The sequence below is a fragment of the Misgurnus anguillicaudatus genome, chromosome 17 (genome assembly GCF_027580225.2).
Source record: "Misgurnus anguillicaudatus chromosome 17, ASM2758022v2, whole genome shotgun sequence".
NCBI classification, from domain to species: domain Eukaryota; kingdom Metazoa; phylum Chordata; class Actinopteri; order Cypriniformes; family Cobitidae; genus Misgurnus; species Misgurnus anguillicaudatus.
In genome coordinates, this window is record NC_073353.2 from 40,858,594 (window position 1) to 40,875,687 (window position 17,094).

The 17,094-nt window shown below is 37.6% G+C and overlaps 1 protein-coding gene across 3 annotated transcripts in view; it reads right to left on the minus strand.

The window, feature by feature from the left end:
• The window catches only part of csrnp3 (cysteine-serine-rich nuclear protein 3), an 80,932-nt gene that overhangs the window by 11,508 nt on the left and 52,330 nt on the right, over positions 1 to 17,094 (minus strand). For all 3 annotated transcript variants that reach the window (XM_055215620.2, XM_055215621.2, XM_073854772.1), the window contains one exon: positions 2,779 to 2,993. In XM_055215620.2, coding sequence (XP_055071595.1) covers positions 2,779 to 2,993 — 215 coding nt within the window. The remainder of the gene's footprint in view (positions 1 to 2,778; positions 2,994 to 17,094) is intronic.

Sequence of the window (17,094 nt, forward strand, 5' to 3'; positions counted from 1 at the left end):
GGTCTGGTTTGCTAGTTTTAGATGGGTTTGGAGCAGTTTCATTTGATATTATGAAATATTAAGTTCAATGTTTTCAATTGATTTTGGTGATTTTGTACCCGATAAATACTTCGTGTTATAGGTTTTAAAAACATTGCCACCTTAAATAGCATCATTTTAATAGGCTGTTTTATCTTTTATCTTGCAACACTTCTGATTTACAGTGGTAATGATGACTGATGTTTGTCAGGTGAAGCGCTCCTCAGTGTTCTGTCTTATTATGAAGTCAAATGCCGGTAAATAAAAAACTCAAATATGCTCCAACCTCTTAATGATGAGAGGCATCAGGCCGGATGTTTCACGTTTTTTTTGTGATGATAAATATTTTGTTGAGCGCCCTTTAGACAGCGAGGCTGAAGATTGATATCAAATCTCAGTGATGAATTTTCCTTTCAGCGGACCGTTTTCTATTTTCTGCTTCTAATTTCGAGATATAGCATTTCCCCTGAGGAGATTTTCTGAGAAATGGTATTTCCCATCTTCCTACCCACAATTCAGTGCTTTAAGTGAATGTTCAAGGTTTCATACAAGCTCACAGCATTTATATCATAATGTTGATTACCTTAGAAAATCATTTTGACTCAGTTTAAAAAAAAAGTTAAATAATGTTAAAGGAACAGTATCTAAGAAATGTATATCAATTAATCATAAAATGGCCCTGATATGTCACTATAGACTTTAAGAAATCATTTTAATTTCAAATACTTATATCACTGACAACAGTGGTCTGGCCAGGATATTGTTGCAGCTTTCAACTGATGTTTATGTTGTTATGTTGTGTATCGGCCACTAGTTGTGTGATTGCAGTACCAGTTTTAGCCACAATCCTACTGTTCTTTTAACACTTATAATAGAAATAATCTAAATGTGTAATGTTAACACTTAGCATTCATAATACAAAAAATATTTTAAATGTTTAAGGATAAATGTTAATATTATATATCTGTAAAGCCTCTATATAAATTATTCAGTAATACATGTTTATTTACCGTAAGTCCTTGTTGAGGTGGGAATATTTATCTGGGTTATATGCAGTGTTGGGGGTAACACATTACAAGTAACGTGCATTACATAATATTACTTTTCTGCGTAAAGTAACGCATTACTTTATAAATGTACACATTAATATTTGAGTTACTTTTTTGAAAAAGTAATGCAAGTTACTTTTCAGTTTAATTAATTTGATTTAAAAAATAATAATGTACTGAATTAAACTGAATGTAGTCACATAAAATTACGCAGCATGCTTAATTCTACGTGACTATGTGCATGACTGTTTGAGTCGGAAACGGAGATGGCAGGTCAGAGCTTGACATTTTTGAGATGGAATGTGCAGTTTCTGAATGCAGAAGTCATAAAAAACACCTGCAAGGCCTAAAAGAGATCAAGCCTCAGCCAAGTAAGACAAAAGTAATGCAAAAGTAACTTAAAAGTAGCATAAGTATTACTTTTCATGAAAAGTAACTAACGCAATTTGTTACTTTTTTTGTGGAGTAACTTAATACTGTAATGCATTACTTCAAAAAGTAACTTTACCCAACACTGGTTATATGTGATCCAAGTAATTCTTAATTCATATAAAAAAATCCCCTGGTCATGTCATCAATATCATTTCTGACAATTATTTCTAAACGCATTCGAAATGTATTCCTGTAACACGTTACAAAGTCTGTAAATTATGTAGTACTGAATTGTAGAGTTACACTGTTAAAAAGTTTTTCCTCATTGCTGAGTTCAGGATTATTTGGGCGGGGTTAAAAGGGTGGTAAAATTTGATTAATTTATTCATGTCTATGGCACAAAATTCAGCTTTTTTTGTGCCTACAGCATGAATGTCTTTTTTGTGACACTCACATGAATTTCTATAAATAGTTTTTCATATTCGTGGCACAACTGTCTTTTTCGTGTCATTTTATGTATTTTCTTTTTTTCCTATTTTTAAATCATTGTCCCTTGGGGTTGGGTGTAAATTTGGGGTTTGGATGTACTTTTATGTATTGGTTTCTACATGTTTTTCTATTAAAACTATTCTAATCTGGAGTTGGGGTTAGATTTGGGGTTTTGGGTTAGCATGTCTAAAAATGTAACAGATTCTAACCCCAAGCGACAATGGTAAGAAAATAGGAAAAAACAATGAGAAAACAATACATAAAATGACACGAAAAAGAAAGTTGTGCAACGGACATGAAAAACTATGTATAGAAATTTAATGCTTAAGGCATGAAAAGCTGAATTTCGTGCCATGGACACAAATAAATTAATCAAAATTTTCGTGACTATATCCGCGAGATCAGTCTGATTTTTCCAAGATTTCCAACTTAATTTATTTACTTGGTGTATTTTTAATCATTCAAATTTGTCTGTGTGGTTAATAGTAATTTTTTTTGTACTGTGAACACATTTAATATCGGACTTTACACAAAGTTTAAATGAGGAACATTGAGGATTAAATTAAACACAAAGTGAATGATTGTTTAATAGTAGTGTCATGCCACCTGATGGCTATAGGTCTGAAACAGGTCATGTTTTAATATTTATTGTCTGGACTTTAGCATTTTTTAAGTGCATAACTGTAACTGATCTGTTTTGTTGGGTTAAAGTTAAACGGCTTAAAGAGTTAATTAATGTCACAAAAGATGTTACGGAGCTTGACTTAAGTTGTCTCTGCATATTAAAGTGTACACTGTTGTACTGAATATTTTTGCATAACATTTTTTATATATGCTATGATCTTCTCACCAGTCCGCTGTAGCGTGTGTGATGACGATGATGAGGAAGATGTCGGTGAGGTGTGGTTGAAGTGTGAAGCTGACGGGTTGACGCTGTCGCTGCTGTCTCCGCTCTCAGTACTCGATATCTCCTCTTCTTCTGACTCTCTTACAGATGAACAGGGTGACGCCCCCTCCACCTCCTCAAACTTCCTCTTCAGTATTCCACTCATGACTGCCGTGAGGCTGAGAGAGAGAGAAAGGGGAGAGAGAGATAATAGACTAATACTGTAGGTAAAAATCCCATTCATTTTCCCCATATACGAATGTTTATTCAACAAAAACCCTCCTGATATAGACTATGAGCTCTGAGTTTGTCTGTGTGAAGATTTCATTAAAATATTTTTAAATTGGTCCTGTGATTAAAAACAGGTTGCATTGATCAGGGTTTCATTCCCAGGAAACACACATACTAACAAGAATGTTTAAAATGCATTATTTGGATAAAACATCTGTCCAAATGTAAATGTAATCATTTAACATACACTCAGAAGTGAGATCAGAGACGTCACTGTTACAGTGAATTGTAAATATCTACCTATGTCATTGCTTTATGTTTTTCATGTTTATGTCAAGGTTGAATGTGAATTATCTCAGAGGTGTTTGGTTTAAATGAAATCATGCTCCAGGTTTTTAGTCATCTTGTAATGCAGCCCTAGCAATACTTTCCTAGAAGGTCTCTTCCTCCCTCTCTTTCTCTCTTTATTTTCAATTTACAGTAAGTGTGCTTTACTGGCATGACAACATTTATTGTTCTCCACTGCGTTCTCTCTCTCTCTCTCTCTCTCTCTCTCTCTCTCTCGCCTAAATCCATGATGAAAAATCAAGTCAATATACTGCCATGGAAAAAATTAAGAGACAATGTCAAGATTATTTCTAGATTTACTATTTATAGTATCATTTTTGTTTAATTCTGTCAACTACTGACAACATTTCTCCCAAATTCCTTTAAACAATGTTTTTATTTGTATTTGTTTACTGGAAATTGAAATGGGGAACAAATGGTCATAATATCAAAAAATAAGTTTGCTTTTGTTGGAAATCACCTCTGTTCTCCTCTTATTCTCTCCTCTGCTCACATCTTTGTCCTCTCATTTTCTGCTGTGTTCTCTTCTTATTCTCACATCTGATCTCCTCTTCTCCTCTCATTTTCTCCTTTCATTTTTTCTCATCTGTTCTCCTCTCCTCTGATATCCTCTCTTCTGCTCTCCTTTCTATCCCTCCTTTTCTCTGATCTCCTCTTATCTGTTCTCTTTTCATTCTCTCCTCTCCTCTGATCTCCTCTTATCTGTTCTCCTCTCATTTCCTCCTTTCATTTTTTCTATTATCTCCTCTTCTATGTTCTTCTCTCCTCTGATTTCCTCTCATCTGTTTTCCTTTAATTCTCTCCTCTCCTCTGTTCTTCTCTCATTTGATCTCCTCTCATCTGTTCTCCTCTAATCTGATCTCCTTTCTATCTCTCCTCTTTTCCGATCTCCTCTTATCTGTTCTCCTCTCATTCTCTCCTCTTATTTTCTCCTCTCATTCTCTCCTCTGATCTCCTCTCATTTTTTTCTCCTCTCATCTGTTCTCCTCTCATTCTCACCTATTCTCTATTCTCCTTCCATATTTCTCCTCTAATTTTCTAATTTTTCATCCTCTTATTCTCTCCTCTGAATTCTTCTCCTCTGTATTCGTCGCCTCTGTTCTCCTTTCAGTCCCTTTTCTCATCTGTTCATTTTCTCCTTTCATTTGTTCTCATCTCCTCTAATCTCCTCTTCTATGTTCCTCTCATCTGTTTTCCTTTAATTCTCTCATCTCTTCTGTTCTGTTCTCCTCTCCTCTGATCTCCTCTCATCTCATCTGTTTTCCTCTCCTCTGATCTTCTCTCCTTTGTTCTCATCTCCTCTGTTCTCCTTTCATTATCTCATCTCTTCTGTTCTCCTGTTCTCTGATCTCCTCTTATCTGTTCTCCTTTCATTCTCTCCTCTCCTCTGATCTCCTCTTATCTGTTCTCCTCTCATTTCCTCCTGTCATTTTTTCTCATCTGTTCTCCTCTCCTCTGATATCCTCTCTTCTGTTCTCCTTTCTATCTCTCATTTTCTCTGATCTCCTCTTATCTATTCTCTTTTCATTCTCTCCTCTCCTCTTATCTGTTCTCCTCTCATTTCCTCCTTTCATTTTTTCTCATTTGTTCTCCTCTCCTCTGATCTCCTCTTCTATGTTCTTCTCTCCTCTGATTTCCTCTAATCTGTTTTCCTTTAATTCTCTCCTCTCCTCTGTTCTTCTCTCATTTGATCTCCTCTCATCTGTTCTCCTCTAATCTGATCTCCTTTCTATCTCTCCTCTTTTCTGATCTCCTCTTATCTGTTCTCCTTTCATTCTCTCCTCTCATCTGTTCTCCTCCCATTCTCTCCTCTTATTTTCTCCTCTCATTCTCTCCTCTGATCTCCTCTCATTTTTTTCTCCTCTCATCTGTTCTCCTCTCATTCTCACCTATTCTCTATTCTCCTTCCATATTTCTCCTCTAATTTTCTAATTTTTCATCTGTTCTCCTCTCATTCTCTCCTCTGAATTCCTCTCCTCTGTTCTCCTTTCAGTCACTTTTCTCATCTGGTCTACTCTCATTTTCTCCTTTCATTTGTTCTCATCTCCTCTAATCTCCTCTTCTATGTTCCTCTCATCTGTTTTCCTTTAATTCTCTCATCTGTTCTGTTCTGTTCTCCTCTCCTCTGATCTCCTCTCATCTGTTTTCCTCTCCTCTGATCTTCTCTACTTTGTTCTCATCTCCTCTGTTCTCCTTTCATTATCTCATCTCTTCTGTTCTCCTGTTCTCTGATCTCCTCTTATCTGTTCTCCTTTCATTCTCTCCTCTCCTCTGATCTCCTCTTATCTGTTCTCCTCTCATTCTCTCCTCTGAATTCCTCTCTTCTGTTCTCCTTTCAGTCACTTTTCTCATCTGGTCTACTCTCATTTTCTCCTTTCATTTGTTCTCATCTCCTCTAATCTCCTCTTCTATGTTCCTCTCATCTGTTTTCCTTTAATTCTCTCATCTGTTCTGTTCTGTTCTCCTCTCCTCTGATCTCCTCTCATCTGTTTTCCTCTCCTCTGATCTTCTCTCCTTTGTTCTCATCTCCTCTGTTCTCCTTTCATTATCTCACCTCTTCTGTTCTCCTGTTCTCTGATCTCCTCTTATCTGTTCCCCTTTCATTCTCTCCTCTCATCTGATCTCCTTTCCATCTCTCCTCTTCTCTGATCTCCTCTTATCTGTTCTCCTCTCATTTTCTCCTTTCATTTTTTCTCATTTGTTCTCTTCTCCTCTGATCTCCTCTTCTATGTTCTTCTCTCCTCTGATTTCCTCTCATCTGTTTTCCTTTAATTCTCTCCTCTCCTCTGTTATTCTCTAATCTGATCTCCTTTCTATCTCTCCTCTTTTCTGTTCTCCTCTTATCTGTTATCCTTTCATTCTCTCATCTCATCTGTTCTCCTCTTATTCTCTCTTCTTATTTTCTCCTCTCATTCTCTCCTCTGATCTCCTCTCATTTTTTTCTCCTCTCATCTGTTCTCCTTTCATTCTCACCTATTCTCTATTCTCCTTCCATATTTCTCCTCTAATTTTCTAATTTTTCATCTGTTCTCCTCTCATTCTCTCCTCTGAATTCCTCTCCTCTGTTCTCCTTTCAGTCACTTTTCTCATCTGTTCTCCTCTCATTTTCTCCTTTCATTTGTTCTCATCTCCTCTGATCTCCTCTTCTATGTTCCTCTCATCTGTTTTCCTTTAATTCTCTCATCTCTTCTCCTCTCCTCTGATCTCCTCTCATCTGTTTTCCTCTCCTCTGATCTTCTCTCCTTTGTTCTAATCTCCTCTGTTCTCCTTTTATTCTATCATCTCTTCTGTTCTCCTTTTATCTGATCTCCTCTTATCTGTTCTCCTTTCAATATCTCATATCCTCTGATCTCCTCTCATCTGATCTCCTTTCCATCTCTCCTCTCCTTTGATCTCCTCTCATCTGATCTCCTTTCATTCTCTCCTCTCCTCTGATCTCCTCTCATCTGATCTCCTTTCTATCTCTCCTCTTCTCTGATCTCCTATTATCTGTTCTCCTCTCATCTGTTCTCCTCTCAATCACTTTTCTCATCTGTTCACCTCTCATTCTCTCTCATTCTCTCCTGTTCTCTGTTCTCCACCCATATTTCTCTTCTTTTTTTCTCCTTTTTATCTGTTCTCCATTCATTCTCTTCTCTCATCTGATCTCCTTTCTATCTCTCCTCTTCTCTGATCTCCTCTTATCTGTTCTCCTTTCATTCTCTCCTCTAATCTGTTCTCCTTTCATTCTCTCCTCTCATCTGTTCTCCTCTCAGTCACTTTTCTCATCTGTTCACCTCTCATTCTCTCCTCTTCTCTGTTCTCCTCCCATATACCTTTTTATCTGTTCTCCATTCATTCTCTCATCTGTACTTCTCTCCTCTGTTCTTCCTTCATTCACTTTTCTCATCTGTTCTCCTCTCATTCTCTCCTCTGGTCTCCTCTCATCTTTCTCCTCTTATTTTCTCCTCTCATCTGTTCCCCTCATCTGTTCTCTTCTCATTCTATCCTCTGCTCACATCTTTTCTCCTCTCATTCTCTGCTCTGTTCTCCTCTCATTTTTCCTCTGCTCTCTGTTGCCATTTCCCACAGCCATTGATCACTTAGCCACACAGGACCCCAGATGGAAGCAAGGAAAAAACAGCTAATTGAATTCTACCTCAACCTTCCAGGAAGTTCATTTTGTCTGTCTTTGATTGAGTGGCTTCAGTAAAAAAAAACAAGCTGGAACTTGAAATGAATTTTTAGAGCTTCTCTCTATCTGCCGTGAAAAAGCTAAATTTGCTTTAAAAATGTATTAATCACTGTACAAGAACACAACATGACTAGAAATACAATTAGATTTAGGTTTAACAGTTTAATCTCACCTGTAGACGTGTATGACATGTAAAATGGTACACACATCTATCTGTCTGACATCTGTTTGAATGCCATCTGTTTGTTAATGCCCCATTAATCACTCAAACAAACCCAAGCAACCAGAACACCTTCCCAACGTTCCTGACCCTGCCTAACAACCACTGAAAAACACTTTAGCAACTCATCTAAAAATGATGTTATATCAACCACCCAAAACCCCTAAAACCTAAACACTTGGAAAGACAAATACTTGAAACACCTCTAGAACCACATAGCAACACCCTGGCAACTGCACCATGGCATCATGGCAGCAAGCTTTGCCCGCACAAGCAGCACTTACATTTTATTCCAAATATAAAAATCCAGCTCGCTCATTACTGTTCCTGGCATGGCTGATGCCTCTGCAGAATCTTCCAGGCTATTTTGATTGGACAGACTTACAAAGAAAATTTCCAAAACCTGCAGCAGTACCTGACAGCATCCCTCTCCCCGTCTCCTGATTATTTCTGTAGCTGCAGCGAGCCAGCAAGGAGAACACACAACACAGATCTCTGAGGAATATTGGCTAGAAGATTCATTACTGAAAGACACAATGTATTGTTTGTGGGACTCCAACGGATCACAGAAGGCCGAGTGGAGATGCTGGTGAACCCGGTTAAGAGGACCTTGACTTTGGCTACATGTTTCTGCTCTCTGTGTGTTCAGCATTTGGATAAACTCCAAACCACAGTACTGCTGCAGAATGTCTCTCTCTTTCGCGCTCTCTCTTTCTCTCTCTCTCTTTGTGGGACACAACAAGGCTCTATTCTCTAAAGACATACTGAGTACTCGAAATTGTTGAAGCAACCTTCAAACACTGGTTACATTGGTGCTAAATGCTTCAGTTGGTTTCTCCTAAGTAATATTTACATGTAGTCACTTCATGCATTCTTTTCCTGACCAGATACAATAGCAAAGACCAAGTGTTAACATCCCTGGGATGCATTTCAGACTAAAGCCATGTGCACACTGTGAGATTTCAGCCACGATTTAGCTGTTTGGGACTAATTTTGAAATCCTAAGATTCCTGGAATCCTAGGCTAAAATCTGCCGTCTTTGATCGCTAGTTTGACATGTTCACAGACAGTCGATTAATTACCGTTGCGATCAAAATTACCCTTCGACAAAATTATGGCAGTGTCAGAAATTTTGAGACACAATCCTGCTGTGTGACATCACCCTACAACAACCGGCAGATCAAGAACTAATAGAAGCATAAAACCCAATGACGCAATCAACACAGACAAATGTCAAAAAGAGCCAGGTAGACCGTACAGCAGGAGGAGAAATTTGTAGATTTATGGAGAGATAAAGTGTGTTTTTACAATGTGCCATCGCCACTAAACCATGACAGGATAAAAAAAATGAAGCAGCCTGGAGAGAAATCTCGCTGGAAATACAAATCCCAGGTACTCGACTCCTTCATTATTTCTTTTTTTTATGCTCAAGACAAGTCATGATTAAAATGAACGGTAAATGTTGTTTCGGTTCGCTAGCCTTTGCTTCAGCGTGTGTTTGCCCAGCCGTCGTCGATCGATGGCGTAAAACTACGGACGCGTTTGTTTGTTTGTGTGCGTCCAATTTTTAAAGTATTTAAACTCGTACATTAATGGAAACTGAGATCATACAATGTGACATGGACTTAACTACGATCTTGATCGCACAGTGTTGCAAGCAACAATCCTAAAGGACTATTTAAAATCGCACAGTGTATACCGGGCTAATACTGATTTGATCCACCAATTAGGCTTGCTCATTGTAAATGAGAATTAGAATAAATGTTGCTGTTGGATAACAGGTCTGGTGTTCTGTTAATTACTGCTGGGTTCAGGTTTATCAAACAGGACCCTTAGCACCCTTATGTCTAGGTTCTCCGTAGGGTTTGGGCACTGGGGACCCTGGCTCATCCATAAATTGGGACAATAATTACTTATTTTCTGGGATGTGAAATAATGTCTCTCTGACTTTTTTAAATACTGGTTTAATTCGGAAAAACACTGATTAGTATTATGTCCATGCAACAATTTAGCCAAAATTTAGCCAACAATTCTACCCGTCTAGTGATCTGTTCTGTTAATTGCAGTTCATTGCATGTATTAAGTTGGTTTATGCAATTTTGGTTGAAAAGTTTTAGAAAAGGTCACATTATTTCTGGTAAGTGAACATATAGGGGTAGTTTTCAAGATTGGGTTTAGATTAATCCAGGAGTAGGCCTTAGTTATATTAGAGGGTGGTTTCATGGACAGGGATTATCTTAGTCTCGCGTAGCCAGACCTTCAATACTGAAGGTCTGGTGTTTTTCGCTGCTTTTTCTGGACAAAGCCCACCCACAAGCTGTTTGACCGACATGTCAAACAACCAATCACAGTTTGTTTCGTCTAGCGTCACGTTTCGGACTCCTCACAATAACGAGCCGGCTGGCAACAAGTCAGTTATTGAAATAACCAGCCGCAATCGAAAAGCATCTAAATAAACAACATTACTCACCATAGAACAACGTTGTGCACTTCATCAACAGCCACACCAATGAGACGTTCCCGTTAAATGTCTGTTTGAAGCATATCTCTCCACTTTTTAACACATACAAGCAATTCAGGAGAACCAAACTTTTTGACTCCACTAACTGCCTTAAAGAAAACTCTTGGAAGCCTTTTAGAGAGTCTATGCTGCGAACTTTGCATATTTTTGAGAGTCCAATGTTTAGCTGATCATGATAACTGCTCATTATTATCCACGTGGACATGACTGATTCTCTGCATCAATGGAACGCCAGAGCTTTGTTTTCCAGGGACCGAAACTAATCGCGACACTCGCGTCTCCTGGAAATCCGGTTTATTTCAACCAATCAAAAGACGACTTTAGACATTCTCACAGGGTTTCCAGAAAAGTGTACGAAAAACATCAGACGTTCAGCCAACAGTTTGTGGGCGTGGCGTCTGAGGCTGAGACTAGGATTATCTTAACTCAGGACTAGGCCTTAGTTTAATTAGAAAATCTAACTAGTTTTAACAAACATGCCTTACTAAAAACATTACCTGTGTGCATTTGATGCAAAATAAAGGGCACTGATGTATTTAAAGATATCTCGGCCTAGGCCTGCCACAATGATTAAATAATCATCTCATCGCGATTGTTTGACCTCATCGCAATGATTTCACATCACCACAATGATTGCACATCTCTTGAAAAAACACAAGGGGGAGCTGCAGCACCTGTGTGAACGAGACAGTATCAGATGGCGATTCTGTACATTGCAAAGTCATTACTTTTAATTATAAAACGGTTAGTTCCAATCCTTGATTCTGATTGGTCAATAAGTGTGCTTTATTCACAATAAAACACTGCTATGACCGCTTCACCCAACGGTTCTATTTAATATCACTGCGCCCTTAGCAACACCCTTAGCAACACATAAACATATTATGAGACAAAGTCTGAGAACAGTTTGTTGTTTTTATTTGAGCTTTCATGTTGTTGTTCGCAGTCAGGGACTATTTTTTCTAGCGGAAGGAATGCTTTTATTGATTTAACTTCATGAAAGTTGCACTAATATTTTTTTTTACTTTAATATTGTGTCATAACCGTTTTATAAAAGCAATAAGGTACTCGAGGCAAGTGCTGTATCGTGAATAAGTAACGGCTGAAGGGGTTGCAGGCACTCCGCTTCGCGTTGTGCCTAACAACGCCCTTCAGCCGTTACTTATTCACGATACAGCACAGCCTCTCGTACCTTATTGCTTCCATATGTATTATGTGTATTTACTGCCAGGTAAAACTTGCAAACTATTTAATTTAAGTAATAACAACAATGTGTGAAAATTATTTCATGAACAAAAAAAAGAGAATTAAATTACAGAGCAATAAAACAGGCAATTAATCGTCATAATCGTCACAATTTATTAGACAATTAACCATCATCCCTAGTGTGGACAGCTCTTACATTTATTTTAGTCTAGGACTTGTCTAATCCCTGTCTGGGAAACCGTCCCTAGGACATTTAAGGAGTTTCTTAGAAACATACCTTACAAAAAACATTACTGGTGTGCATCTTGAGACAAAACAATGGCACTGACATATCTTAACATATGTCAATGCAAGATGTTTTTAAATAAGGCACAGCTTAAACATGCATTTTAGTCTGGGACTAGACTAAAGCTGTGTCCAGGAAACCACCCCATATTAGCGATGCCCCATATTAGCGATGGTCCCTGGTTTTTGCGTTGCATTGTGGGAATTTTTTAGGGAACAAATGTTACCGTGCACAGGAAGGACTTTGCAGTTGAGACAGGCCTTAAAATGTCAGGACACGGATTACTCCCTCATGAACAAAAGAGCTGACTAAGACGTATCTAAAGATTATTGGGTAAGTTTACTCTGCATTTCAGGGAGGAACTTTTTGAGTAAATGATTGTATGTATTAGTTTACAAGTGTGAAGTAAAATGTCTATCTGACATCAATTCGGTTTGTTCTTAGGGCTTTAAATTTCAATGCAATCTCTTTTGCAGTCCTGTGCTGTTTGCTCTACAGGCGTGATTACTGTATCTCAAATTGAGGAGCTTGTTGAGGTAAGACTTGCTTTGCTTTGCTATGTCATTTCGGATAAAAGCATTTACCAAAATCTAAAAAATGCATAAATAGGAGTGATTAATCACAACTGCCATTAAGATGAGTGAGAATGAAAACGGAAATGTTTTTGCCCTAAATGTTCAAAGACTGTATTGAGAAACATCATTCCTATGAGGCTGAATGTTCTGGACCATCAGGAAAGCCCCGGGTCCGTTTGAATCCCGCTGTTTCCCACAGCGGTCCTGCGAGATGCAGGAGATGCGGAATAATTGAAAATAGCTTCTCTAGTTTTGGGGACACAATGTAAGTCAATTTTCTCGTAATCATCGTAATTAGTTCCCCTTGTTGAAAATCCATTCGCCTTTTTCGTCTTCGGCGGATGCCGAGGTGCTCTGCGATACCCGAAGTGGTTGCCATGGAGATGGTAATATGCTTGCACAAATAGTGAATTTCTCATTTGAGGGTGATTTTGCGTTTTGGTTTGTGGGGCATCTAGCGCACGCTCTCCGCAAGATCCAAAAATAAATACTCATGTGCAACATCGCCTCGGTAATCACAGGGTATTGGTTGAGGAAATTACTTTGAAGGAAAGTCGTTTAGGATAATTATTGTGCTCTACACTTACACTGCAAAATTTCTCTTTTTATCAAAAAATACAGTTTCATAATTATTACTGCTTTATGTCATTATTATTATTTTCCTAATACAGATATACTGTACAGTGCTGCGGTGATGCTTCTAGCTCCGAAACGGTCAGTGTTGCAGATCCTGCGTTTTGCAACCATTCAGCTCCGAGACTCCACCAAGAGAAACAACTTTTCCCATTTCTTGACACAATGAATTGGCATGACATCGCAGGCAACCCTAAGGTAACCGGAGCTGAGAGGTTCTCTCCTCTCACAGCCAGTTATTTCTCTTCAACATCTCTCTCTCTCTCCCTCTCTCAACCCCTTTGTCTTCTAGCCGCTGTAGTTTTCCACAGCACACTTGCAGCTTGTTACAAGTGAAAATCCTGCAGCAAAAACCGGCAGAGACAAAAACAGCCACTCCCTGGATGAGATCTGTGTATACTGTTTATACAAATACACAACAATACTTCTGTCAGTGACAACCTACAAATCCTTTCCTCAGTAGCCACCACGTGAGATGATGTTCATGTAGCTCATGTAGTAGGGGTGGGTAGAAGCACCCAAATCTTGCATCACAGTACGAGTACATCTGTCACATTAAAGCCCAATATATCCAGGGCTGAAAATGGGAATTTCAGGAGTTCCAGTTCAAAATGTAATTTCCATCTTTTATTCCTGCAATAGCTTTATATGCAAATTTCATTCATAAATAAATTTGTTTTGCATGCCTTAAAAATATGTCCCTAGGTTGAATCCCCACCAATATTACTATCAAGTTATCTTTGGTAGAAATTAATAAAAAAGTATTTCTGCAAAGTTATCCTTGATAATCCAGTAAATGAGATTTAGTGCTCTTTTTTTATATAAAATTCAATGAGTGCAGACCAAAAGATAAGATTTTCCATAATCCATTTCTAGTCCTGATAAGAGCGCAGAAATAGATTCATATTATCTAACCTTAGTGAAAAGTATAACATAGGCAGGACTAATTGGATGATCCACATTCAAAGATGATATCTCATAGGAATAAATGTGTACTTTTACGTAAAGTGTGGTTGTAGCACACATAAATTTACTTATGTTTTAATACACACTGAAACTTATAATAACGACAAGTTAACAGGACTAATACATGAATTACTTACGTATTAACAGTTTTACAGACATACAAATTTGTACATATTCCTGTTCATAAATATTAAAACAGCGATCTTGATGCCAGTTCTCATCAGCGACCGTAAACGTCAAATCTCGCGTTCGTCATGAATATAAATATTTCACCTCAAGAAGCTTTACGACACATTGCTTTAAGGCAGTGATATCAAACGAGCATTGCGTGCTATGTCACAGATTTGCGACATTGCCGTCTTTTAGCCTATGTACTTTTGAAATTTGAAACGAGCTCCTTGACAGAGAGAAGATGGATAAACTTTATCGTTGACTAATAACTTTAATACTTCTGTACAACATAAACTCCAAAAAGGACCACGGCTGTAGCACATCTTCATTTTAATTACTTTTGATACTGCTTTTAAAATGTCGTGATAAATAAATGATTGTGAATACACTTCTGTCTGTTATGCTTTTTATTTCTAACAGTACATGATTTCAATAAACTGTTACGGGTAAGACTGTATTAGCGACTTGAAATATCTTTTAAATACAATAATTTTGTCTGTTACGTTGCATAATCTAAGGGTTCGGGTTTAGGGTTGTAACTAGGGGTGCACCGATAAATGCCGATATACAGTAATAATATGTGGCTGATAACTATTCGCACAGCTGATATTATTCACAGCTATTTCATCTACTACAGCTTTTGATCAGTAAGTTCACTTCTTATCAATCTGAAATCAGTGTTAGTTTGATTCGTTTATAACGTGCATTTCGTCGCTGTCCGATGAAAACCACATATGTCCATTTTGCCGATTTTGTGATTTGTCGGCGGATTGAATGTCCAGGTTCATTTCCCTATATAGTATGCTTCACATATATAAATGGCCAATGAAAAGTTGTGAAATCATGTAATCTGATTTTCACGTATATCCTTCATCGAGGTAAACGTTTCCACCCTGACGCCAGTCTAGGAGTGACAAAATTACGTCCCTTTATAGTTTGCAAGAGACATTTAATAAATGTATAATTAATATTAAATCAACTTAGCGTATTTAATAAACTAAGACGTAGGCTATTTAATAAACTGAGCGTATTCATCTGTCAATATGAAACGCTACTTGGCCATTCTAATTAATGATCGGAAGAACGCGTATCGACCACCATTACTGTAAAATATGCACGTATTTCCATTTAAACTCAAATTTGGTCAAATGTGGATTATATCATTACACTAGCAAGAATATGCTTACATGTAAAGATGCCATACCAAGTATGACAACGCTACATTCAACTGCTTTTGAAATAGAGTGTTTTTCACTTCCTGAAAAGTAACCATTTTGGACATACGTGAGTGTCATCGGGCAGCAACTATTTGAAAACGCAACACTCATCAAACATAATCATTATACATATTCTTTATTATTATGAAAATACGTAAAAAGGTTTAAAGAACAGCAATATAAATATATCCTTAAGCCATTTCCTGGAGCTGTGTGTGTATGTTTTTTTTGTCTTCAGCGCATATTGAGTTTCTGCACGAGAGCCCCCTCTGGCTTTTAGATGTAGCGGCATTTCATCGTAATTCATTGAGAAGCATAGCAAGCATCATCGACCGATATATCGGTGCACCCCTAGTGGTAACATTATCGATAAAATGGTTAAAGGGAAATTATACAGCAATCTTTATGGAATGAAAGATTTGGAAATGTTTTACATTTTGTAGCTGTTAAAACTTAATAATGGTATGATTAAATGTTGCAAAGATGTCTACATTGTACGCTTCAGCATCTATTTAAATGTATATTTATTATCTATTATTACTACGTATTAACAGTGAGATCAGGCTGGATATACACACAACTGTGACCAGACATCAGTTGAGTTTGCCTTAAAGGTGCAGTGTGTAAATTTTAGCGGCATCTAGTGGTGAGGTTGCAAATTGCAACCAACGGCTTAATCCACTGCTCACCCCTCGCTTTTGAAACACACAGAAAAGCTACCATAACCGCCACCGAACAAAAAAATGGTCCGTTTAGGGCTTCTGTAGGAAAATGGCGGCACAAATGGCGACTTCCATGTAAGGGGACCCTCTGGGTATGTAGATAAAAAGGTCTCGTTCTAAGGTAATAAACACATAACGGTTCATTATGAAAGGTCTTTATACACCCCTGATAATTGAGTTTTGTATATTATTTTGCATTTCTGTCAAGAGATGCTACTAAAAATTACACACTGCACCTTTAATAACATGTTTTTTCTTTCCTCCACTTTTATATTTTTGAACCTGTCTGTGAAATCCAAACAAGTCTCATAATCTAATGATGAGATTAAGAGCACGCAAGTTTGATTTCAGTCATTGATTTCACATTGATGTCAATCTTTGACATGATCTTACCCAATCAATATTAAAGATATGAAAGATATTTCATTTTCACAGAATGTACTTTATATTATTTAGGTGATGAAAATTGTACATTAAAGGTGCAGTGTTTAAATTTTAGTGGCATCCAGTGGTGAGGTTGCGAATTGCAACCAACGGCTCAGTCCACTGCTCACCCCTTGCTTTTAAAATGCATAGAGAAGCTACGGTAGCCGCCACCGGACAAACATGTCATCGTCGGAGACAACTTAGTAAAAAAATTGTCCGTTAAGGGCTTCTGTAGAAACATGGTGGCACAAAATGGCGACTTTCGTGTAAGGGGACCCTCTGTGTATGTAGATATAAACGTCTAATTCTAAGGTAATAAACACATAACGGTTCATTATAAAAAGGTCTTTATACACCACTGATAATATAGTTTTGTATATTATTTTGCATTTCGTTCAAGAATCCTTCTAAAAATTACACACTGCACCTTTAACCATAACATTACTAAAATAACTGAGTCTAGTTGAATCCGTATATTTTTATCACTCATGTATACAGTTCACATCTGTCCTGCCCATTGACAGCCACGCAGATCTATGACAGTATAAATGTTACAACATGTCGTTTCTATTGTTGCTCAGTAT